The 26,942-nt window shown below is 46.4% G+C and overlaps 1 protein-coding gene across 2 annotated transcripts in view; it reads left to right on the top strand.

The window, feature by feature from the left end:
• phf2 (PHD finger protein 2) overlaps positions 1–26,942 on the top strand; it is a 197,853-nt gene that overhangs the window by 45,124 nt on the left and 125,787 nt on the right. For both annotated transcript variants that reach the window (XM_072472519.1, XM_072472520.1), the window contains exon 2: positions 10,484–10,569. In XM_072472519.1, coding sequence (XP_072328620.1) covers positions 10,484–10,569 — 86 coding nt within the window. The remainder of the gene's footprint in view (positions 1–10,483; positions 10,570–26,942) is intronic.

Here is a 26,942-nt window from a genome sequence, read left to right on the forward strand (position 1 = left end):
GGCGGCAGAGATGGCCCGCCATTGGCTGGTGGCAAGATCTTCCAGTCCCGCCACTGTCAACAGGGTTTCCTGTTGTTCGCACTTTCCGCTGCTGGGGAGCTCACAGTTAGAGCTCATCATCAGCGGGACGCCATGATTTCTTTTTAATCCTTAATCTGCCCTTCCAGAAGTTGATGGGTTTTGCACCTGAGGTTCCTTCCAATGGAAAGTTTACTATCTCTGTGCTGGATGTTTAAACTGTAAGAGATAGGGTCTTAACTTGGGAGAGAGAAAAGGGAGCTCCTTTGCTACTCCATTGGCAACTCCATTTCTTGACTACTCATTGCTTGCAGCTTGCATGATGATTAAAGAGAGTTCAAAATGGTTACTTCAGTCACATGATCCCCATAATGATTTCAGAACGTGTTTATTTATCTGATGATAAACTAGAGAACCGAGTGGAGTGGTGTAACGACAACACTCTATCCCATAATCCTAGCTGGTCATTGACTTCAGGAAGCAAAGTACTGTATACATCCCTATCTGTATCAATGGGGCTAAAGTGGAGATGGTTGACAGCTTCAAATTCCTCGGTGTGCACATCACCAAAAATCTGTCCTGGTCCACCCACATCGTCGCTACCACCAAGAAAGCACAACAGCGCGTTTACCTCCTCCGGAAACTAAGGAAATTCGATATGTCCACACTGACTCTTACCAACCTCTACAGATGCATCATAGAAAGCATCCTATCTGGCTGCATCACAGCCTGGTATGGCAACTGCTCGTCCTAAGACTGCAAGAAACTTCAGAGAGTCATGAACACAGCCCAGTCCATCACACAAACCCGCCTCCCATCCATTGACTCTATCTACACCTCCCGCTGTCCTGGGAAAGTGGGCAGCATAATCAACGACCCCTCCCACGCGGCTTACTCACACTTCCAACTCCTTCCATCGGGCAGAAGATACAAAAGCCTGAGAACACGCACAAACAGATTCAAAAACGGCTTCTTCCCTGCTATTACCAGACTCCTAAACTACCCTCTTGTGGACTGACCTGATTAATACACTCCTGTATGCTTCACCCGATGCTGGTGTCTCTGTATTTACATTGTGTACCTTGTGTTGCCCTATTATGTATTTTTTTTCTTTTAATATACTAAATGATCTGAGCTGCTCGCAGAAAAATACTTTTCACTGTACCTCAGTACACGTGACAATAAACAACTCCAATCCATTGATGCCTAAACTGATGGTGTCTTTGTTTTTTGGACATTGTGGGTGGGGAAGAGAGGTGGATGAGTAGGTCCCGTAATGTGTCTACCATTAACCTCCCAAATGAATTATTATCCATCTTGATGAGATGGGAAGACATTTCTCCATATACCCATCTGTCTCTGCTGGAGACATAAGGCGTGATCTACCGGCCATGCTGCACCCCAATGGGAGAGCAACGTGGCCCGTAGATCCCAGGTGAAGCCTCCCGCGGGAGTCACAATGTCTTGCAGGAATCACAAACCCATCCACAATGGGAGGGGGAGGGGGGAAACAAAGCCACGCTCGTGTAAGTAGGCCGTAAACCTTCCTAAGGCCTAATTACCCAGAATCTACCGCCTCCCCAGGGAGGCTGAAGCCAGGTGCCATTAAGTACTGGTCCACGCAACCGCGGATCATGTGGAACGGCACCCGGGGGTCACACTTGCCATTTGAGGCCCACAGGTGGCCAGAGATAGGGTACAGTGGTCCCCTGGTCCTGCACCTGGAATGTGGGCACCTTGGCAAGGGTGCCCAGGTGGCACTGCCAAGGGTCAGGGCCCGAGGGCGGTCCATGCCTATAAATGGGGGGTGCAGGGCAAGTAAGAAGGGACATCTGGGAGGTTTGGGGGGGGGGATCCTGGAAAGAGGGGGCCTGTAAGGGGGAATGGGGAGGCCTGAAGTAGGGGACCCCATAGCGGGGTGTTTTCACTTGGGGGGGGGGGGGGGGGTGGTAATGCCCATCTGTGTGGGGGCGTGACGTTGTCCATGGGTGGGGTATGTAAGCTCACTTAAAGATTGGGGCACTCTTTCAAATGAAAATACGGTCCGATCTGTGTTCAGTTCCCCAGTGATGATGTGTGGGCTAAACTGGTGAGAAACTCCCCGAGGCCCAAAGAAGTGACTAAGTGTCGTTAGATAGCGGTGGGAAACTTGTCGGCAGAGCCGGCGGGAAACTCCCAGCAAAACCCGCCACACATGACACTTCGAAACAGTTCCATTAAATTGCACCCATAGTATTATAGAAATTCAAATGCTGTGCCCTGGGTGTTTCCGTACATCCCATTGATATTCTCAGATGTGAAGTTCTAGATAAGGATGTGCTGGCACGTCTGAATTGTATTCCATATTGGAACTTTCCAGAAACTGGTCACTGTCAATACCAGATGTCAGGTGACTTGTGCAACCATCCTTAGTCGGTGTCTTTTTTTATATTTAAAAAGTCCCTTTTAAACAGTTCAGTATATGTTTGGTCAGCTGGTGAAATTACAGATTAATATCACTTATTAACAAGTCACCTCATTGTGACAGTATGTGGCGTGGAGTGGCACATCATTCTGTATGCACAAAACAAAGTGCAACTCACATTGGAAGGAATGAGAAACATGCACAGTGGAACTTTCAGCAATAGTCCCTGGCATGATGTGAGGCCAACAGTATTATTTTCAATGGTATGTGTTGGACTTGGTCATGTGAAAAAATTGATTTCATTGCGAATTTGTTACCCTTCCTTTGGAATTAGGCATGTTTTCTGCCTTTGAACACCTAAAATAAAGCAATAGACCAACATTGCAACTATCCTGACTGAACCGTATCAATACAGACATATGAAATTCTACCAACATTAAAGCTCAACCACTCAACGTTCTATATTTCATCTGCTGATTATTTTCTCGGTTGCTGTAATTTCTGAAATTCAAAATGAGGTTTGTAATATGACAAAAATGAAAAATTATTGTGAATGTGTATATTGTTGTGAAGTATGTAACATGTAGAATTTTTGGGATGTTTGGAAATATTTATTAACTTTTTGATTTGGAGGCACTAGCATCTATTCGAAGTTGGGGTTAGTGTTCTTCTCATAGCTATGATTTTCAGCTGAAATCTATGATTGCACGTTCTAGAATACCACAATTTAAGTGTGGCGAATATCCCAACATGCATCTGCATCTGTATGGTTCCGTTCAGCTGCAGTGCTATAACAGGATAATTACAGGATGGCGTTGTTTCTATTTTGTAATGCATTCAAAGTGGTTGTGCCAGCTGCATTTTGTTTATTTATACTTTCCTTAGAACTGCAAAACAGCCAAATAAGTAGTGTAAGCTCTGGAACAACTGGACTGTTCAGGTTTGTAGGAAGTTTCTGAATTAAAATCTTGAATTTCACTTTTTCGAATTAAAAACCATTCATTTAAAAAAATAAATTTAGAGTACCCAATTCATTTTTTTTTTCCAATTAAGGGACAATTTAGCATGGCCAATCCACATAGCCTGCACATCTTTGCGTTGTGTGGGGTGCGACCCACGCAGACACGGGGAGAATGTGCAAACTCCACACGGACAGTGACCCGGGGCTGGGATCGAACCCGGGTCCTCAGAGCTGTGAGGCAGCAGTGCTAACCACTGGGCCACAATGCCACCTCAAATCAAAACCATTTATTAGCACCACATACTGTTGCAGAGATATTTAGTAAATGTTCTGTTTTCTTAACCATCATAAATTAAAATCTCGTATGTCAAGCTCATGAGCAGGAATAACAAAGCACCCCCATTTGTGTCACATACAGAAGTTTAATTATTTACTGCTCATGTTAAATCTCAAGAATAGGTTTATATATTTATCCATTTGCAGTGGGTAAGAAAAACATTATTCAATTTACATCAACCGATCAAAAATAATTAGTACATAATCTCTGAGGAGATTTCTTAAAACTTTCTAACTTCTTTCATTGGAGTTAGGCAATCCACACCCATATTCCTACCCCAGCAGTGAAACCTCTGATTTACTGTAAACTATAGCACAAGAAACTTGCTAATACAATGAAAAGCTTGATTGATAAAGCTAGTATAATAGCTTGTACTTTAATACTGTATTAGTTCAACCATGTGTTGGGAATACTGCAACCATTTCTCAGTTCATATGATTTTTGGAATTATATTATGGCATTTTAGCAGTTTGCAGGTTTCTGGTGGGAACGAACACTGATGAGTTCAGTTCCTGCCAACCTATGGTAGGAAGAGACTCAGCTGATCTGAAGTGTGTGTCTAATTAAAGTCCCGCTAATCAACTTCCACCCATTCCAGGCGTGAAGTTGGCATAAGACTGCATTGCCTGGTAGTTGCCCGCCTACTGCTCGGATGACTTGCAGGGAGCCCAAATCACTCTTGTTCTTCCTGGTCTCACAAGAAAACTAAAACAAAACTTGCCTTTTTTCACCTCTTCTGCCTCTGGTTTGGCCTGGCAAGAAGTTCAATGTTGCTTCTCGTTCTGGCACCTTGTATAATTGTATCTGGAATTGATGTCTTCAGGAACCAATATGCTGATGTTAAAAAGGAACCCATAGGCTCTGGGAAGATTCCCCTTGAGCAGGTTAAAATGCAAACCTGCCAGCTCTAGCTACCCTTTTGAGGTGTCGCTGGGTAAGTAAATGATGGTTTTAACTTGTCACATGCTGGTGTCTGCCAGGTGGGCAGGGTTAAAATGAACTAGCATGGATGATTGTGGATTCAAACTAGGCTGATGCTGAATGCAATATTTGAGGAAGTGCTGGAATGAAGTGTCAACCTTCTAGGTGGGGAATTAAACCAAAGTCAGTCTTCCAGTTCTGGGAGTTCTGCAATGTGTTAAAGATCCCTTGCTAACAGTTGATTGATGACCATCCTGTCTTGGCGAACAGTCATTCATCAGTACTGCTGGAGAGAAAATCATCTCATTGCTATTCATGGTCATAGTTAATGCAGAAATAACTACTATATTTGTCTACATTAGTTACTGTATTCCCAAATGTAATTCATTAAAGTGCTCCGAACTGTGAAAAATCACTATAACTTGAAGTGCTGCATTAGAGGGCGGCACGGTAGCCCAGTGGTTAGTACTGTTGCTTCACAGCTCAAGGGTCCCAGGTTCGATTCCCGGCTTGAGTCACTGTGCAGAGTCTGCACGTTCTCCCTGTGTCTGCGTGGGTTTCTTCCGGGTGCTCCAGTTTCCTCCCACAGTCCTGAAAGACGTGCTGTTAGGTAATTTGGACATTCTGAATTCTCCCTCTTGAGTACCCGAACAGGCATCGGAATGTGGCGACTAGGGGGTTTTCACAGTAACCTCATTGCAGTGCTAATGTAAGCCTACTTGTGACAAAGATTATTATTATAATTATTCAAAACAAGTACTAGATTAGAAAGGAAAGGTTGGATAATAATTACTTTCCTTCCAAGATATCTGGTCAATTTTGGGGTTGATCCTTTTGACACTCGGCAGCCAGTTCTAATGTCAGAATGAATAATAGAACAGATGCTATTCAATCAAGTCATGGGTCTCTGTGGCGATGAAACAGCATTGTGACAGATTGCTCTTTATCACTCAGGCCTGAGATATTTAAACTAAAACCTGTGGACTACATAAAGACCATCAGCTTTAGCAATGAAATCTTGAAGCTCAGGCAGCCATTTCTAACTGTTTTTATATTTATTATTCACTGGTTCTGAAGACAAAATACCTGGATGCTGACAGAGACGTAGTGCAAGTATATTTAAAAAGGATTACTGTTCTAATTTCTGTTACAAAGGCTATGGGTCCCAACTACATCCCAGTTGGACTGCTGATAACATGTACTTAAGACTAGCCCTGTCTCTGGCCAAACTACAACACTAGCATCTCCTGGACAAGTGGAAAATGCCCTGCCATGTCCTATCAACCAAACTCAGGACAAATCTAGTGTAGCCAATTCCTGCACCCTCGGTGTACTCTCAGTCTTCAACAAAGTGAAGGAAGATGTTGTCAGAACTATCTCTCCCTCAATGTCAGCAAAACTAAGGAGCTGGTCATCAACTTCAGGAAGCGAAATGTCATCCACGCCCCTGTCTGTATCAATGGTGCTGAGGTGGAGATGGTGAACAGCTTTAAATTCCTAGGTGGAAACATCACCAACAATCTGTCCCGATCCACCCACGTTGATGCTACGACCAAGAAAGTATAACAGTGCCTGTACTTCCTCAGGAAACTAAGGAAATCCGGCATGTCCACAATGACTCTAAACAATTTATATAGATGAACCATAGAAAGCATCCTATCTGGCTGCATCACAGCTTGGTATGGCAACTGCTCGGCCCAAGACTGAAGAAACTAAAGTAAGAAACTAAAGTGAACACAGACCAGTCCATCGCGCGAGCCCGCTTCCCATCCATTGACCCGTTTATACTTCTCTCTGCCTTGAGAAAGTGGCAGCATAATTAAAGACCCCTCCCACCCAGGTTATTCTCTCTTCCAACCTCTTCCATCGGGCAGAAATTACAAAAGTTTGCGAACTGCCCTCCTAGGGCCTGAACTAATCTCATAGACTGAACTGATCTTTCTACTCATCTTCTCTACAGTTGTAGCACTGTATACTTCACTCACTCAATGTTTGTGTATTTTCACTATGTATCCTCATATATTTATCATATATTCTATGTTTTCATGTATGGAGCGATCTGTCTGCACTGTACGCAGAACAATACTTTTCACTGTACCTCAGTACAAGTGACGAATCTAAATCTATCAAGTAGCACGTACTCACCAATGCCAAGTTTGGATTCTGCCAGAGGCACCTGACGCCAGACTTTATTGCAGCCTTGGTGTGAACATGGGCATAGGAACTGAATTCCTGATGTGAGAGTCACTGCCCTTGACATCAAGGCAGCATTTGACTCGGTGTGGCTGTTAGTTTTAGTCCCTCCAGCATCAACATCCTGCTGAATTCTCCAGGAACAGTATTCTGTGATTCACCATTGACCAGAAATTCAATTGGACCAGTCACATAATACAGTGGCTACTATAGCAGGTCTAGGCTGGGTAATCTGCAATGAGTAACACATCTCCTGACTGCCTAAAACTTGTCCATCATCTACAAAATGCAGGACAAGAGTGTGATGGAAAGGTGGCATGGTGACGCAGTGGTTAGCACTCCTGCCTCATGGTGCCCCAGGTCACTGTCAGTGTGGAGTTTTGCTCATTCTCCCCATGTCTGTGTAGGTCTCAAACCCACAACTCAAAGATGTGCAGGATAGGTCGATTGGCCATGCTAAATTGGAAAAGAAAATAAAGCAAAACAACTGGAAAATAAAAGGAGTGTGATGGAATACATTCTACTTGCCTGGATGAGTGGAGCTCCAACACATTATAAGAAGCTTGCGTCATCCAGGACAATATCCACTGGATTGGGATCCTATCCACCACCTATCCACATTCACTCCCTTCACCGCCAATGCACAATGGCAGCCAGCTACAAGTTGAAGTTGCACTGTAATAACAGATCAAGGTTTCTACAACATAACAGCAGTAGTTGATTGAGAATACCAACACCAGCTTTTCCAAGTTGCACACCACCTTGACTTCGACACATTGTCGTTCTTTCGCTGTCATTGGTTGAAGATTCTGAAACTCCCTCATGGTGAGTATCTGCAGCACACTGTTGCGGTTGAAGAAGGTGGCTCACCACCATCTTGTCTGGCACAATGAGAGATGAACAATAAGTGCTGACCATGCCAGTATTATACATCTCGCATATGAGGAAAAAACTAAGTTTCCCCATTTTTAATTTCAGCTGCTTTGAAAATGCTAATTTCTCAGGCATTGAAAAACATTGCAACTGCAATTGAATGTGAGCTCGGAATCAAAGGAGGGTATATTTGTTGCCTCTTATGTACCTGAAGCCACACTTTCAAATGGACCACATTCATTTGGTGGAGCTTTGATCACTACCATTCAATCACTGAAATACAGGCTGTTTCTGCTGTATTACAACCTCCGTATTCTTTTTTCTTTGACCTTTTCTGAGTTACAAAGCCAGGGCTCAAGAGTGTGGGTCAGGGGCAAACCCCTAATCCAGCTCCTCGCCTGCTCCAAAAAACTAATTCAAATTGAATCCAATTCATGGTCCCCACAAGAGAGACATACCAGATCTGAACCAAAGGCTCAATCTACATACACTTGATCTTCGCCAAAAGGCCGAGAAGCGATACCTCCATATTCTTGATAAGCTGCAGTATTATTGCAGCGTTTTGTTCTGCAGTTTGGGCGTTCCAGTGCTCCATGTCCCAACCGTTCTCCTCTGTTTCTTCTTTCCTCCCTGACTGTGACCCCCAGGTCTTAACATTCATATATTTCCCCTAGTTTGCTTGGATCTCTCTACCATCAAATTTTCCCAAGTCATTTTCCAGGTCCCAAATTTTCCTCCACGGTGTCAGTGGGTTGCAGGGTGTGTTCTGGGCTGCCTGAAGCCTAAATAAATATTTCTTACTATCATATCAAAAATTATTTTTACAGGCCAGGAAAAACAATTTCGGTGAAAGTTTATAAAGGCTAATGATTAACAGTTGTCTAAGATTTTAGTTATCTTATTAGTGGCGCTGAGGTCTTTTAAGTAGTCCTCCGGTCAGCCTATTATACTTGTGTTAGCTTTCTGAAAGAACTGCCCATTCCCTGGCACTTCATACCTTTCAGAATGTTTTCAAATATTCATCTACTTCCCTTTGAGAAGCTGTTTGGATTACGTGTCTCATGATCTTTTGGTATGAGATTCCAATTACCTTCTGAGTTATAGAATTTCTATTAACGTCTTCGGTTATCCTTTTTGACAATGATCTTAAATTTGTGATCTCCTGTTACTGATTCACCAACCAGTGGCGATAGCTGTTTTCTCTTTACCGTATCTCTTTACCCTTCATAATTATGAACAGGACTATCAGCTCTCATCTTAGCTTTCTTCATTTTAAAGAAAGGAACGGATATGTACAGATTTGTGCCTCTGGGGGGAGGGAGGGGGGGGGGGGGGAAGAGGAGAGGGGGGGGAGAGGAGGAGTGGAGTCCATGGTGTTGCGGTGTTCAGGCACCTCCCTTGCGGGAGTCACCAGCATGGGCCCCATCACCACCTCCCTCGGGGTGCCCGATGGCCCCGGGCTACTCCATGGTTGAGGGTGGGGTATGTCAGATTTGGGGGTGGGGGTAGCACACTTGTCTCAGGGAATTGCAACTAAACGGGGTCTCACTTCCTCGCTCGCTGCCAAGCTCTACCTCAGTGGCCTCTGTTCCTCCGGGCCGCCGACCACGTCCAAGGCTCTCTACTCGGCCACGGTGAGGGGCCGCAGGTCTAGTGGTCCTCCTGTCTTCTCCCATTCCCGGTGGCTGTTGACTGCCTTCTTCTGGGGGGGTGGGGGGGGGAGCGACAGAATTAGACAGTCTGCCGCTTGCAACCCAGGGGAGGCATGCATTAAAGGATTCTAAAAAAGCAGCTACTTGAATATGTCATTATGGAGTATTTGTTAGAGGGCACAATGCTTTCAGCAGGGAATGAGTAATTGGAGCGGGAAAACAAAAATAAATTAGTTCATTTGAATTTGAGATAATATTGCTTTCTGCATCTTAATAGTCGTGAAAATTCGAGGCATCACAGTTCCTCTGAATATTTGGAGTAATACTTACCCTCTGTTAGTCCAAACTCGGTCAGAATTCTTACTACCTGCTAGATGTTTTGAAATATTTGCCCTTATTAAATATTTACTCTTATTAGTTTATCTTTGCGAGGTCATTATACCAGCTATCTTGACTATTTGGATAACTTAAATTCTTTATTTTTTGCATTTTTCTTTTTGATTGATTTCAAAAGAATTTTGTTTGTACTAGTTAAAATGTAAATACCATTTCATTGTTTAATATTATAACGGTGAGCTACTAACGGCATGCCTATTCGTATTCAGCACTTTAATGTGTACCATGTGGCAAATTGACAGATGAAACACCCTGCATCCTTTCCATAACATGTAAAACGAATGAAATGTTAATTGGGCGGGCCTTGTAGATGGTGGATGATCCATTCCTTTAGGCTTCTGCCCATTAAGAAAAGTTGAAATTTATGCCCACTATTACCTGGGACTTGGTATAATTTTGCACACATCTGTATGCAACACCACTTGTAGCCAACTCTGTCAATAGTAATGAGCCGCTATCAATGGGTTGGGATAGGGCATGTGGGTGGATCAAGGATTAAAGGAAAAAATTGATTTAAATATCTAATTAAACTTTTCCCGGTATTGTTATGATTTAAAAAAAAAAAAACTTGAATCTGTTGTTAATCTACCTTCGTTAAAATTATTGCTTTATATAAGTTAAATATAATGAAAATCTACAAAAATTGTCATTCATAGACAACTAGTTGTTGCTGAATAAATTCAGCTTTTCATGATTATAACACATCTTTATATTTGGAATGATTACAGCTGTGTTGGTGTGGAAGAGGATGAGGCACCAGATATTGATGTCTATCACTGCCCAAATTGTGAGAAAACGCATGGCCAGTCAACAAGTAAGTTGTTACACAACTTGATTTTGTTCGATGACGAAAGAGTAATCAGCAGAGATATTCTCTTATACTTGTGCATTGTGCCATAGTACTTTTAAATCAATGTTTGCTGCTTGCTATGTCTAGGGTTTCATCAGCCTGTAGGTTTTGAAAAGTTGATCATGTAAATAATTTGACTATTTTGTCTCATTAGAGTTTTTGTATGACACTGGGATCTTGATTTTCAATAAATGGAATCCAGAGACTCTCAGAATCACAGATTAATACAGCACAGAAGAGGCCCATCGAGTCTGCACCGATGCATGAAAAGCACCTGACCTGCCTACCTAATCTCATTTGGCCCATAGCCTTGAATGTTATGATGTGCCAGGTACTTTTTAAAGGATGTGAGGCAACCGCCTCTACCACCCTCCCATGCAGTGCTTTCCAGACCATCAACACCCTCTGGGTAAAAGATTTTTCCTCCAACCACCCCCCCCCCAGATTTTTTCTCCAACCCCCCCCCCCCCCCAAACGCGCCAACCACCTGCCCTTGAACTTGTCTCTCCTTGTAACGGACCCTTCAACTAATGGGAACAGCTGCTCCCTATCCACATAATCTTGTATACCTCGATCAGGTCCCCTCTCAATCTTCTCTCCTCCAGCGAAGCCTATCCAACCTCTCATCATAACTGAAATGCTCCATCCCAGACAACATCCTGGTGAATCGCCTCTGCACCCCCTCCAGTGCAGTCACATCCTTCCTATAATATGGTGACCAGAATTGCACAGAGTATTCCAGCATGTACTCCAACGTGACCGCCCTGCTTTTGTAATCTATGCATCGATTGATAGAGGCAAGCGTCCCAAATGCCTTTTTCACAACCCTATTAACCTGCCCTTCTGCGTTCAGAGATCTATGGACAAACACGCCAAGGTCCCTTTATTCCTCAGAACTTCCCAGTGTCATGCCAGACATTGAATACTTCCTTGTCACGTTACTCCTTCGAAAGTACACCACCTAACACTTTTCAGGATTGAGCAATTTTTTTGCCCATTTGACCATCCTGTCTATATCTTCCTGTAACCCAAGACACTCAACCTCACTTAACCACCTGGCCAATCTTTGTGTCATCTGCAAACTTACTGATCCTACCCCCAACATAGTCATTCATCCCTATTGTTTGTCATTTATGTAAATGACAAACAATAGGGGACCCCGCACAGATCCCTGTGGTATGCTGTTGGACACTGGCTTCCAGTCACTAAAGCAGCCATCTGTCATCACGCTCTGTCTCCTACAGCAAAGCCAATTTTGAATCCACCTTATCAAGTTGCCCTGTATCCCATATGCATTTGCTTTCTTTATAAATCTCCCATGTGGGACCTTGTCAAAGGCTTTGCTGAAATCCATGTAAACTACATCAATTGCACCACCGACATCTACACACCTGTTCACATGCTCAAAAAATTCAATCAAATTTGTTAGGCATGCCCTTCCTCTGACAAGCCATGTGTTATAACCTGCCTGATTACTCCTGGCTGAGGACTAATGGCAATCCCACAATCCTTAGTGAGTATGAGCTTCCTCAATGAGGGGGAGCGGAGAAATCATTCGCAGAGTCACCTGCATAAATAGAGCTGACCAGTGTGGAACCAGCTAGAGAGGAGTAAGCAGTGGTGGTGAGAACTGCTGTTGTATATAATAAATTGTAAATAAAAGTTATTTCTTTTGATTCTACAAACTCGTGCTGGATTCTTTGTGGCCCTCACAAAACTGGTGAAGAGGATTAAAGTGGATAGCTGTCTACGCTGTTGAAGCCACCTACCTCGAATTTTGTTGGATACAAGTTGGAGGTTTTTTCCTGTTGCACCATGCCTCTTTATGGACATTTGGATGTCTTTGATGCTGCGCTGGAAAGTTGGAACCAGTACGCACAATTGATGCGTTACTATTTCCGGGTGAATAACATCACCAAAAACGAGCGGCAGGTGGTCATTTTGCTCACCGCCTGTGGCCCACATACGTTTGAGGTGATTAGGAGCCTTACATACCCAGCTGTGCTGAACACCCAAGACGTTTAATGAACTTGTGACCTTGGTGGGGCAACATTTTAACCCAACCCCGTCCACGATAGTCCAGTGTTACTGGTTTAATACTGCAGAGAGGACCTCGGGAGAATTCCTTGCTGAGTTTCTATCCAGGCTACACAGGATTGCAGAGTACTGTGACTATGGTGAGACTTTGTCAGAAATGTTACCCGACCGCTTGGTGTGTGGTATTAACAACGCGACCACCCAGGGAAAGTTGTTAGCCAAGCCAACGTTGACTTTTCAACGGGCCATTCAGATAGCATTGTCCCGAGAGAGCGCAGAACAGGGAGTGCAGGAGCTACAGGGAATGGAGGTGCATGCCTTGGGGCGCAACCCCTTCCATCCAAAGGCGTCTCCCCGCACCCCTGCTGTACCTTGGGCAGGGTGGGGTCCGGATCAACGCCAGTGGCTGCTGGACGTTCCTCCCTGAAGGGAGCCTTCTCCAGAACTGATAGATGAGGAACCATGTCAATGTCGGACTTGTGGGCGCCGACCCCGTCGCGGACGCCGGTCCTGGGGCCGCCAGAGGCGCCGTCATTCCGAAAGAAACTGGGGCCAGCCCAGAGGCCGTACCTTCTATTTGGATGAACCTGCGGGGACTACTCCCGAGGACGTGGAGACGGAGGACGACTGCCTGCAGCAGCATTCTGTGGCAGCTCCCCCTGAGGCCCCCATTAAGGTATCGGTACGGGGCAGTGGTCACCCGTTTGAGATGGAGTTGGACACCGGCGCAGCGGTCTCCGTGATTGCCCAGAGGACATTCAACCACATTAAGCAGGGTATGTAGACCCTTACATTAACCGACTCACAGGCCAAGTTGGCCAGCTATACGGGGGATCCATTGGACATTGCTGGAACTGCGCTGACCCCTGATGTTAATGGATGCCAGGGAGGCGTTTCCCACTTAGTGTGGTGCGCGGCCACGGGCCTACCCTGTTGGGTCGGAAATGGTTGCGATATTTGTGGCTGCAGTGGCAGCACATCCTTCAAACAGGTTCTGGAGGGTTGACGGGGTTACTAGGACGGTACCTGGATGTACCCCAGCCCGGTTTGGGGAAGATATAAGGAGCCGTAGCCCGTACTAAGTTGAACCAGGAGCTACGCTGCGCTATTTCCGGGTGCGCCTGGTGCCTTAAACCTTGTTCGAGAAGGTAGAAGTGGAGCTCACTCGTTTGGAGTCCACGGGTATTATCAGCCCGACCATTTCGCTGACTGGGCAGCGCCAATTGTACCTGTAATGAAGCCAGATGCCATAGTTCGCTTGTGCGACGACTATAAACTTACAGTGAATATAGTGCTTCCCGGCTCAACTGATATCCAAGGCACCGCATAGAAGATCTCTACGTGGAGCTTGGAGGCGGACTCTCGTTGACAAAATTAGATATGTGTCACGCCTACCTACAGTTGGAGCTGGACCCTGCCTCCCGGCCATATGTAACTATAAATACACCCTGTATAAATATACACGGTTGCCCTTTGGAGTATCCTCTGCATGTGCTATCTTTCAATGCGTCATGGAGGGCATCTTGAGAGGTTTACCACGTGGCGTTGTTTACTTAGTCGACGTTTTGATTACGGAGACGTCAGAGCAGGAACATTTGGAGGCTATCCGTGGAAACTTTTCAGCGGCTGGAGTCTGTTTACGTCGTAGAAAGTGCGTCTTTCAGGCGAAGGAAGTGGTCTACCTGAGTTATCGAGTGGACCGCAAAGGTTTGCACCCCGTTGCAGAGAAAGTGCGTGCAATTCAACAGGCCCCCACCCCGACTGACACTTCGTATCTTTGATCTTTTCTCGGCCTCGTAAACTATTACAGGAAGTTCCTCCCCAATCTGACAACTACGCTAGCCCCATTGCACCTTCTGTTAAAGAAGAACCGCACCTGGGTTTGGGGTCAGCTTTCTGGTGAGTGAAACAGCAATTGTCGTTGTCTGGGTTACTAACCCACTATGATCCTGAAAAGTCTTTGCTCATCATGTGTGGTGCATCCCCATATGGTATTGGGGCCGTCCTGTCCCACAAGATGGAGAACGGAGCCGAGCGGCCGATCGCTTTCACCTCCTGCACATTCACTGCAGCGGAAGAGAAGTACGCACGGATCGAGAAGGATGGCCTGGCGGTGGTCTTTGCAGTGAAACCAGTATGTTTATGACCGCCACTTCACTATCGTAACTGATCATAAGCCTCTGCTTGGATTTTTCCAAGAGGATAAGCCAATTCGTCCATTGCTTCCGCACGGATCCAGCGCTGGGCTTTGTTGCTCCCTGACTACGAGTATTCTCTAGAGCATAAACTAGGGACCCAGATAGAGAATGCCGATGCACTGAGCCGATTGTCTTTGTCGACTGGCCCCATGTCGACCCCCACGACCGGTGAGGTGGTCGCAACCCTAAATTTTCTGGACTCCTTGCCTGTCTAGGCATCGCAGATCCGTGAGTGGACCCAGATGGATCCAGTCCTGTCAAGATTCGGCACATAGTCCTCTATGGTGGGCTGCATAGACAGCTTCCAGGTCAGTTGCAGGCATTTTCCTCCAAGCTGTCAGAATTTAGCGTGGAAGACGGTCTCCTCTTGTGGGGATTTGTGTGGTCGCCCCGGAAAAAGGACAGGAACTGATACTAAAGGACTGGCGCAATGGGCATCCGGGTGTGACCAAAATGAAAATGTTGGCCTGGAGTTATGTCTGGTGGCCAGGCCTCGCCGCCGACATTGAGAAGGTGGCCCAAAACTGCTCCATTTGCCAGGAGCATCTGAAGCTTCCACTGGCATCACTGGGAATGGCCAGGGCAGCCTTGGGCGTGCTTGCATGTGGATTTCACCAGCCCTTTTCAAGGATCCATGTTCCTTCCATTAATCGATGCCCAATCTAATTGGCTGGAGGTGCATACGATGGTAGACACAACGTCCTGCGCAACGATCGAGCAGATGCGTTTGTCTTTCAGTGCGCATGGCCTCCCCGAGGTGCTCGTCACGGACATCGGCACTCCTTTCACAAGAAACGAGTTTGCGAGGTTCATGAAGACAAACGGCATACGCCATATCCGCACCACTCCATACCACCCGGCGGTGCTCGTCACGGACAACGACACTCCTTTCACAAAAGATGAGTTTGCGAGGTTCATGACGACGAACGGCATACGCCATATCTGCACCGCTCCATACCTCCCAGCTTCCAATGAGCTGGCAGAGCGTGCTGTGCAGACGTTCAAATGGGGCCTAAAGAAACAGTATTCCGGGTCTATGGACACTAGACTGGCTCGTGTTTTGTTTTCATATAGGACCGCTCCATATGCGGTGACTGGGGTCGTTCCCGCGGAACTCCTAATAGGCCGGAGACTTTGCAACCGCCTTAGCATGGTCTTCCCAGATATTGGCACAAAAGTACGCCGCATTCCAGAACGGCAGGGGCATGGCCTTTCTTGGCATCGGCCAATTCGGCAGTTTGCGCCTGGTGACTCGGTGTTCGTTCAAAATTTTGCTTGTGGTGCCCAGTGGGCCCCTGGCATTATCTTTTGACGAACGGGCCCTATCTCTCACCAGGTGCAAGCCCAGGGTCGTCTCCAGCGCAAGTATGTAGACCACGTTCGGTCCAGAAGGCCGCCTCTTCCAAAGATTTCCCACCCCCGGAACTCACTCCTACAACCACAGAGACCAGACACAGTGGAGGATCATCCTCACGATCTTCCTCTGGTGCCGCACTCAAAGTCTGCGCAGGTCGTTGCAGAACCGCGTGGCGATAGGGACGCCGAGATGAGGAAGGCAGTGAACTCTGACTCTGAGATGGAGACACAGGGCGCCTCCGAGGGGGGAGTCCTTGGTCCCACGGCCCGCGGATGTACAACCGTTACGCCTTTCATCGCGGAAGCGCCGTTCTCCTTATTACATGCCGCCCGATCCAGCGCCTCGTGCAAATGGCGTCCGGCCTGCGGCAAAACAAAACTGACACACTCCTTCGCCAGGGTCTTTGATGGATTCCTTGGGCTTGTGGGGGTGGGATGTTGTAACCTGCCTGATTACTCCTGGCTGGGGACTAATGGCAATCCCACAATCCTGAGTTGAGTATGAGCTTCCCCAATGAGGGGGGTGGAAAAATCATCAGCAGAGTCACCTGCATAAATAGAGCTGGCCAGTGAGGAGCCAGCTGGAGAGGAGTGAGCAGTGGTGGAGTACTGCTGCTGTTGTTTATATGTAATTGTAAATAAAGTTATTTCTTTTGATTCTACAAACATGTGCTGGATTCTTCGTGGCCCTCACAAAATCATGCTAACTATTCCTGATCAAACCTTGCCTATCCAAGTGGATATAGATTCTCTCCTTCAGAATTTTCTCCAGTAGTTTCCCTACCACTGACGTGAGACTCGCTAGTCTGTTCCGGCCACTGACGTGAGACTCACTGGTCTGTAGTTCCCTGGCTTATCTCTACAGCCTTTCTTGAATAGTGGGCCCACGTTAGCTGTTCTCCAGTCCTCTAGCATCTCCCCTGAGGCCAGAGAGAAATTAATTTGGGTCAGAACCCTTGCAACCTCCTCCCTCGTTTCCCACAGCATCCTGGGACACAATTCACCCGGGCCGAGAGATTTGTCCACTTCTAGGCTAACCAACGCCCCCAATACCTTGTCACTCCCTATGACAATTTGCTCAAGAACCTCAGTCTATATGTACCTCCTCATTTTCTTGAGAGAAGACAGATATTAAATATTCGTTCAACACCCTACCAATGTCTTCTGGCTCCACCCACAGATTTCCCTGTTGGTCTCTAATGGGCCTTACTCTATCCCTGGTTATTCTCTTCCATTAATGTACTTAATAGAATATCTTGGGATTTTCCTTGCTTTTACCAACCAAAGCGATCTCATATCCCCTCTTTGCTCTCCTAATTGCTTTCTTAAACTCCATCTTGCACTTTCTGTACTCCACTAATGCCTCCGTTAATTTACACCCCTTGAATTGCTAAAAGCCTCTCTTTTGCTTCTCATCGTATCCTGAATGTCTCTGGTTATCCATGGTTCTCTGGGCTTTTTACTCCTTCCTACTACCCTCTACTAGAGGGAACATGTTGGGCCTGTACCCTCCCCATTTTGTTTTTGAACATCCCTCACTGCTCCTGTAGATTTCCCCACAAAACTCTTTCCAGTCTACCTTGGCACGATGCTGCCTTATTTTTCTAAAATCCGCTCTCCTCCAATCCACAACCCTTTTTTGTAACTTGTCCATAACAAACTTTAATTGTACCATGTTGTGGTCGCTATCACCAAAATGCTCTCCCACCAACACATCAACCACCTGTCCGGTTTCATTCCCCAGAATTAGGTCCAGGACTGCATCATCCCTTGCTGGACCCTCTATATCGTAAGCTAAAAAGTTCTGTATACATTTTAAGAACTCCACTTCATTTAAGCCCTGAACACAGTGACTATCCCAATTAATGTTTGGAAAGTTGATATCACCTCATATAATTACTCTTATTATTTTTACACACCTCTGTGAATTGCGCACATATTTGCTCCTCAATTTCCCGCTGCCTATCTGGGGGTCTATAATAAACACCTAGCAATGAGGCTGTCGCTTTTTTGGTCCTTAGCTTCACCCACAAAGCTTCATTTGATGTCCCCTTCAAAATATAATCTCTCTTTACTGCAATAACTGACTCCTTAACTAGTGATGCAATGCATCCTCCTCTTTTACCCCTCCTCTGTTTCGCCTGAAGATTGTATATCCTGGGATGTTGAGCTGCCAATCCTTCCCCTCCCTCAACCATGTCTCCGTGGTGGCTACGATATCACAATTCCGCATGTCAATCCTCGCCCTTAACTCGTCGTTTTACCTGTAATACTCCTGGTATTAAAGTAGAATCCATCTAGCCTCGTCTTACTCCTTTGAAACTTACTACCACTGCATTCCCTCTGACTTGATTACTTTTCTGTGTTATGCTGTGTCCCCATTCTGCTAACAGTCTGTTTCTCCTCCCCCTGCCGAATTAGCTTAAACTCCTCCCAACAGCACTAGCAGACCTGGCAGCAAGGATGTTCGTCCCGCTCTGGTTCAGACGTCGACCATCCCGCTTGTACAGGTCCCACCTTCCCCAGAAACGATCCAAGTGGTCCAGGGATCTAAAAACGTCCCTCCTGCATCAGGTCTTAAGCCACGCATTCATCTGTGCTATTCTATTTCTGTACTCGCTAGCACATGGCACTAGGAGTAATCCAGAGACTACAATCCGAGAGGGCCTGCTTTTTGGTCTACTACCGAACTCCCTGAATTATTGATACAAGACCTCATCCCTCTTTCTACCTATGTCATTGGTACCAATGTGTACCATGACTTCTGCCTTATCACCCTCTCCCTAAAGAATGCCCTGTGCCTGTTCCGAGACACCCTTGACCCTGGCACCAGGGAGGCAACATACCATCCTGGAGTCTCTTTCATGTCCATAGAAGCGCCCATCTGTGCCCCTGACTATAGAATCTCCTTTAACTATTGCTCATCTGCACTTTGACTCTTCATGCTGAATAACAGAGCCAGCCTCTCAAATAATGCTACAAACGCTTAAGTGAGATTCTTAAGAAAAGAGTGGCTGCTCTGTCACTGATTAACTTCATAGCTCCCAATTTAATTGTTTTTGATCCTGCACTAACGTGGACGCATGTTGCCATTAATGTGCTTAATTTCTTCCTAATTTTTGTCTTTGGTGTCCTTGTTACCTATAAAGTCAATCACTGTTTCCTACCTCTTTTGCTAATCTTGGTGCAAGACCACACTGCTAGTCCTTTTGAGTCAGAAGGGTGCAAAGTCGAGCATATGTGGTGCACAATTAGCCAGTCATCCATTGACTACATCAAGCTTTTACTATGTTTGCTATCCTCAGACAGGCTGACATGGGAATCTTATAATTCTGAAATTAGTTATAGCAATCCCGCTGCCCCTGATTGAGCACAATTGAGACCAAGAATTGAATCTGGGACCTGTTCAGCGTCTCAGTCCCTCTGTAAATAGACTGTGAAGTTTCACAGCATAAATTTGAACTGTAATCATAATGCCATCGGATTACTTAAAACCTGGAATCTACAATCGCCGAACAGATTGACGTAGTATACAACAGAGGAACATGGGAAAGTGCAGAACTTAAAGAAAAATGTAGCACTTCATCTGGCTGGCCTCAAAAACCCCATTGTTTTCTTATTGACCCTCCACCACAAGGTATATTATTCAAGAAACTCCTACTGACTAGCAGATTTGACAATCCAAAATGTGTTATGACAACTGGGAAACTGCGATTTCCCAATTGATTGTCCCAGACGAGAGTATCCTATTTGCTAAAGGGAAGTGAATTTTGAATCCCTGAACTATAGAATCTGTTTGATGTCTTTTAAATGGAAATTGTCTATGAAGGGGTTTTAATTGACTGTTGTTCTTGACGAACTATCTTTAGAATGCCTATCACTTGAAACTATAAATAAAAATTTACATTTTAATTTTGGGGTCGGAATATAGATGAAAAATGAAAATCGCTTATTGTCACAAGTAGGCTTCAATGAAGTTACTGTGAAAAGCCCCTAGTCACCACATTCCGGCGCCTGTTCGGGGAGGCTGGTACGGGAATTGAACTGTGCTGCTGGCCTGCTTGGTCTGCTTTAAAAGCCAGCGATTTAGCCCAGTGTGCTAAACCAGCCCCACGTATAAAATTGTAACACGTATAAAATTCCTGAGGAGACCTCACATTTGATTAAGATTTAAAACTTGATTCCACTTTAAAAATTCAACAGCTATATCTTTAATGCATATGTTTAAGCTTGAAGGAAGATTTGTGGTATTTTCCACATTTCCAGAAAATCTTTCTGGAATTCATCATCTTTGTATCTTGAATTCAGCATTTTTGGATCTGAATCTGGCATTTCTTGAATTTATGCAGTCTCTTTTTTGAACCTTTGACTTGATGCGTTGTAGATTTCTTGATGTTCTAGTGACTCTTGGTAGCTAGTGGTGAAAATATGTTGAATTTGATGATAATTGTCACCTACCATGTCTGGCATGATAACATAATTGTGCATGATGTTCATCCTAAATTTATTAGGGAAGGTGACATCTGCATTCAATTGCAGTCAAACTATAAATTTCTATTTTTTGCGGGTGGGGGTTACTCACAAGCCTGAATGGAATCTTTTGGATTTAAAAAGGCCTTTTTGCTGGTGCAACTACTGTATATATTGGCATAAAAGTTGAATATCTGAGACACTCCTTAAAAACAGGCATTTTCTTTGTGGCTTGCTGTCAAATTTTATTTGATAATGCTCCTGTTAAGCGGCAAAGGGTAGTTCATTACAATTGGAGTGATTTATCAATGCAAGTTGCTGTTGGGCAGATACGGGGCTGGTTTAGCACAGTGGGCTAAACAGCTGGCTTGTAATGCAGAGCAATGCCAGCAGCGCGGGTTCAATTCCCTTACCAGCCTCCCCGAACAGGCGCTGGAATGTGGCGACTAGGGGCTTTTCACAGTAACTTCATTTAGCCTGTGTGTGACAATAAGCAATTATTATTATTATCATTATTAAAATGCTCTTACGTAGGCACATAGAAATTGGGAGCAGAAGTAGGCAATTCAGTCCTTCGAGCCTGCTCTGCCATTTAATCAAATCATGGCTGATCTCTTCCTGGCCTCAGATCCACCTCCCTGCCTGCTCCCCATATCCCTTTAACCCGTTTTAAATCAGAAATATATATCTCCTTCAAACCATGTAATGATTCAGACTCCATCGCACTATGGGGCAGCGAGTTCCACAAATTCACCATCCTTTGCAAGAAGTAGTTCCTCCCCATTCTCAGTTTTAAATCTACAGTCTCTCAACCGATATCTGTGACTTTTTCTAGATTTCCCCATAAGAGGAATGTTTGGTCTACGTTTACTTTATCAATCCCTCCTTGTATTTTATTGTATTTAAAAAATATATTTAGAGTACCCAATTATTTTTTCCAATTAAGGGGCAATTTAGCGTGGCCAATCCACCTACCCTGCACATCTTTGGGCTGTGGGGGTGAGACCCACACAGACACGGGGAGAATGTGCAAATTCCACAAGGAGTGGGCCAGGATCGGTGCTGTGATGCAGCAGTGCTAATCACTGCACGGCCTTGCCATCCTCCTCTTAATATTTTATATACCCCGATCAGATCCCCACTCATTCTTCTAAACTCCAAGGGTGGCACGGTAGTGCAGTGGTTAGCATTGCTGCCTCACGGCGCCGAGCACCCGGATTCAGTCCTGGCCCCGGGTCACTGCCCCAAACTGTTCAATCTCTCTTCATGCGCCAAACCTTTAATCTCTGGATCTGGTGTAGTATTTTGTCAGTTCAAACCACAGGTTCTAGGTTAGGAGGAGCATTTGCTTTCTGGGGTTGGTGATATAGTGAAGACTTTCTTTTACAAGTACAAACTGGTTGATTGTGTTGAACCTCAGCAACAAGTGCCATTATTTGTATATGCACATAGCATGTATTGCATTAAGAATACACGTTTTCAAGCCATGATTCCATGGCTTGCACATATCTCTTGACGATTAGTCAAGAATATTTACAGCTTTGGTGGATCAATGTCTGCATTGAGTGATAAGTTACTTCAAAGCATAGTCCATTGCTTTATAATAATAATGATCTTTATTGTCACAAGTAGGCTTACATTAACACTGCAATGAAGTTACTGTGAAAAGCTCCTAGTCGCCACATTCCGGTGCCTGTTTGGGTACACTGAGGGAGAATTCAGAATGTCCAAATGACCGAATAGCACGTCTTTCGAGGAAACCCACGCAGACACTGGGAGAAGGTGCAGACTCCGCACAGACAGTGGCCCAAGCCGGGAATCAAACCTGGGACCCTGGCGCTGTGAAGCCATAGTGCTAACTATTATGCTACCGTGCTGCCCTATAAAGATGCTTTCCTGTGATTTACAATAACCAATCAAATTATCTATCAGTTTAATGGCTACTTCAGATACTACTTGAAATGTTAGCCTAAAAGGGATTGTTTGCAGTGTTAGAATAAAAATACTTGTTTTAATTAATCTGTTTATTTTTAAAAGTTTATCATCTCGGATTGAGCATTATATGTCTTAATACTGCAGACTGTTGCTGGGGGATGGGGAATTCTCCCGACCCTTGGAGGTGGACAGGGCTCACAGAGGAAGCCGCGAACGGGATACCCCTCCGAGGCAAATGGTGGTGAGATTCCACAGGTACTTGGATAAGGAGCGCATTCTACAGTGGGCCAAGCAGACACGGAGCTGTAAGTGGGACAATAGTATCCTGCGGGTCTACCAAGACCTGATGTGGAGGTGGCCAGGATAAGAGCAGGCTTCAACCAGATTAGGTCGATCCTTTAAGTAAAAGATGAAGTTCGGGCTGTTGTATCCGGCCCGTCTCCGGGTCACGTATGAGGAACAGCATTTTTATTTCGAGTCGCCTGAGGACGCGCTGGACTTTGTGAAAACGGAAGGACTGGTGGTGGACTGAGAACTTTTGAACTTTGCTGCAACGTCCATGTTTTTTCTTTTTTCTTTTTGTTTCTCTTTTATAAAAAAAAAAGGTTTCTCATTTTTCATTTTGTGGAAGCTGTTTGTAATGCCTTCTGTATTGATTTGGGACCAGTGACAGAGCTCAGTGAGTTAAGGTTTTCATTTGCACTGTTGGGGGATGAAGGTGTGCTTGTTTAGATTTTGGTGTTTTTCTCTCTGGGGATTGGTGATGTTGGAGTATGTTTGTATGAGCGGGGCGGCGGGATTGGAGGGAACAATAGGTGGGAGACTATCCGGCGGCAGGGATGGGGGCCACCACGCAAGCTGGGCGGGCTTATCAAGGGGGTTGGATTACAGAGTGTTGTTACTGGGGGGGGGGGGGGGGGGGAGGAATGTTCTGCTGACGAGGGAGGGACTTGGGCCAAGGGACTGAGAGGAGGTTGGGCATGGAGGCTGCCTGGGGGCGGACCGGTGGAGGCGCGGAGCATGGGCTGGAAGCAGGCCCCAAAAAACGGGATGGCTGATCGCGAAAGGGGGGGGGGCCTTTGAGCCCCCCAGCTAGGCTGATCACCTGGAATGTTTGAGGATTAAATGGGCCGGTCAAGAGGGCACGTGTGTTCGCGCATCTTGGGGGACTGAAGGCGGATGTGATAATGTTGCAGGAGACGCACCTTAGAGTAACTGACCAAATTAGATTGAGGAAAGGCTGGGTCAGTCGGGTCTTTCATTCGGGACTGGATTTAAAGACTAGAGGGGTCGCGATCCTGATCAATAAGCGGGTGGTGTTTGAGGCGGGTGGGATAGTTTCGGATGTGAGAGGTCATTACATTATGGTCAGTGGGAAACTGGAGGGGGTGCAGATGGTATTAGTAAATGTGTATGTGCCAAATTGGGATGATGTGGAGTTCATAAAGAGGATGCTGGGGAAGATACCGGACCTGGACTTGCACATGATGGTCATGGGAGGGGACTTCAACACAGCTATTGACCCTGGCCTGGACCGGTCAAGCTCAAAAACGGGCAGGGTGCCAGCAATGGCAAAGGAACTAAAGGGGTTCATGGAGCAGATGGTCGGGGGTTGGATCCATGGAGATTTGGGCAGCCGAGGGTGAAGGAGTTCGCCTTCTACTCACGTGTGCATAAAGTGTACTCCCAGATCAATTTTCTCATTTTGAGCAGGGCCTTGCTGGTGGGGTGGGTACTTGGCGATCACAATCTCAGACCATGTCTTAGTAAAGACAGTAACCAGCGCCCGCACTGGAAGTTAGATGTGGGACTTTTGGCTGACGAAGGGATGTGCCAGCGGCTGAGGAAATGTATTCAGAACTACCTGCAGGTCAACGACACAAGGGAAATTTCAGCAGCCAGCGATGGTCTGGGAAGCACTGAAGGTGGTGGTCAGAAGGGAGCTGATCTTGATACGTGCCCATAGGGAGAAGGTGGACGGGGCAGAGACCGACCGACTGGTAAAGGAAATACTACAGATCGATAGGAGATATGCGGAGACTCCAGAGGCAGGGCTTTTAAAGGAATGGCGGAGGCGACAGGCAGAGTTCAGCTTGTTAACCACAGGGAGGGCGGTGGAGCAGCTGAGAAGGCGAGGGAGGCAATGTAGGAGTATGGAGAGAAGGCCAGCAGCTTAGAAAGAGGGAGGCAGCCAGGGAGATAGGGAAACTAATGACGGAGATGGGAACCAGGTTGGAGATTCAGCAGCGGTGAATAAGGCGTTTAGGGATTTCTACAGTAGGCTGTATAGGTCGGAACCCCCTTCGGGGCCGGAGGAGATGAAGCACTTCTTTGGGGGGCTGAATTTCCCAAGGTGGACAGGGAGCCCGTAGAAAGGCTGGGGGCCCCAATCGGGTTGGAAGCGATAGTGGAGGGTCTGAAGGCCATGAAGGCGTGTAAAGCCCCGGGGCCGGATGGGTACCCAGTGGAGTTTTATAAAAGATTCTCTGGGATATTGGGGCCGGTGTTGATGAGGATGTTTAATGAGGCAAGGGAAAGATAGGTGCTGCCCCCGACGATGTCACAGGCCACGATTTCGCTGATTCTGAAGCGGGACAAGAACCCGGAGCTGTGTGGGTCCTACAGGCCGATATCCCTTTTGAATGTGGACGCCAAACTGCTGGCCAAGCGTTTGTCCTCCAGGATTGAAGATTTTGTTCCGGACGTTATTGGGGAGGACCAGACGGGGTTTGTTAAGGGTAGGCAGTTGGTGGCCAATGTAAGAAGGTTGTTAAAAGTGATCATGATGCCCCGGAAGGTAGGGAGGTGGAGGTAGTGATCGCAATGGATGCAGAAAAGGCTTTTGATCGGGTAGAATGGGATTATTTGTGGGAGGTACTGGGACGGTTCGGATTTGGGCGGGGCTTTATTGACTGGGTCAGGTTGCTGTATCAGGCTCCTGTGGACGGGACAGGGATGCCCCCTCTCCTCACTGTTGTTCGCGCTAGGTATAGAGCCGTTGGTAATTGCTCTGAGAGCCTCAAGGGGCTGGTCCGGGGGGGGGGTTTGGAGTACGGAGTCTCGCTCTATGCAGACGACTTGCTTCTGTATGTATCAGACCCATTAGAGGGGATGGAAGAAATCATGAGGATTCTAGGGGAATTTGGCCGGTTTTTAGGGTATAAGCTAAATATGGGGAAAAGTGAGATGTTTGCGGTCCAGGAGAGGCGACTGGGGGAAGCTGACGTTTAGATTAGTAGGGGGAAGCTTTAGGTACCTAGGCATTCAAGTGGCGCGGGAATGGGACGACCTGCATAAATTAAATCTGGCCCGGCTAGTAGACCAAATGAAGGACGATATTCGGAGATGGGGCGCTCCCATTGCCATTAGCTGGGAGGGTGCAGATGGTGAAGATGACGGTCCTCCCGAGATTCTAGTTTGTGTTTCAATATCTCCCCATCTTTATTCCGCGGTCCTTTTTTAAACGGGTCAACAAATCGATCTCTGGCTTTGTTTGGGCTGGCAAGACCCCGCGGGAAAGGAAGGTAATGCTTGAGCGGAGTCGGGGAGAGGGCTGTCTGGCGCTGCCAAGTTTTAGTAACTATTACTGGGATACGAATATTGCCATTATCAGGAAGTGGGTGGTGGGGGAGGGGTCGCCATGGGAGCATATGGAAGCGGCTTAATGCAAGGGTACCAGTTTGGGGGCGTTGGTAACTGCGCCTCTGCCATTCCCGCCGGCACGGTACTCCACCAGCCCCGTGGTGGTGGCGGCCCTGAGAGTCTGGGGGCAATGGAGGAGACATTTGGGAGCAGAGGGAGCATCGGTCTGGTCCCTAATCTGTAATAATCACCGGTTTGCCCCGGGAGGTATGGATGGGGGGTTCCGGATATGACGGAGAGCAGGGATTGAGAGGATGGGGATATGGTTATAGAGTGGAGCTTTCCGAGTATGAGGGCACTGGAGGAGAAGTTTGGGTTGTCGAGGGGAAATGAATTCCGGTATCTGCAGGTGCGGGACTTCCTACGTAAGCAGGTGTCAACCTTCCCACTCCTACCGCTAAGGGGGATTCAGGACAGGGTAGTTTCCAGAGGGTGGGTAGGAGAAGGGAGCATCTCGGACATTTACAAGGAACTTATGGGGTCAGAGGAGACTCAGACCGAGGAGCTGAAGCGCAAGTGGGAGGAGGAGCTGGGAGGAGAGATAGAGGATGGTCTATGGGCAGACGCATTGAGTAGAGTCGATGCGTCCGCAACATGTGCCAGGCTCAGCCTGATACAATTTAAGGTCGTTCATCGGGCTCACATGACAGTGGCCTGGATGAGCAGATTCTTTGGGATAGAAGACGGGTGTGTAAAATA

Source organism: Scyliorhinus torazame, chromosome 13 (assembly GCF_047496885.1).
Source record: "Scyliorhinus torazame isolate Kashiwa2021f chromosome 13, sScyTor2.1, whole genome shotgun sequence".
Lineage (NCBI taxonomy): Eukaryota > Metazoa > Chordata > Chondrichthyes > Carcharhiniformes > Scyliorhinidae > Scyliorhinus > Scyliorhinus torazame.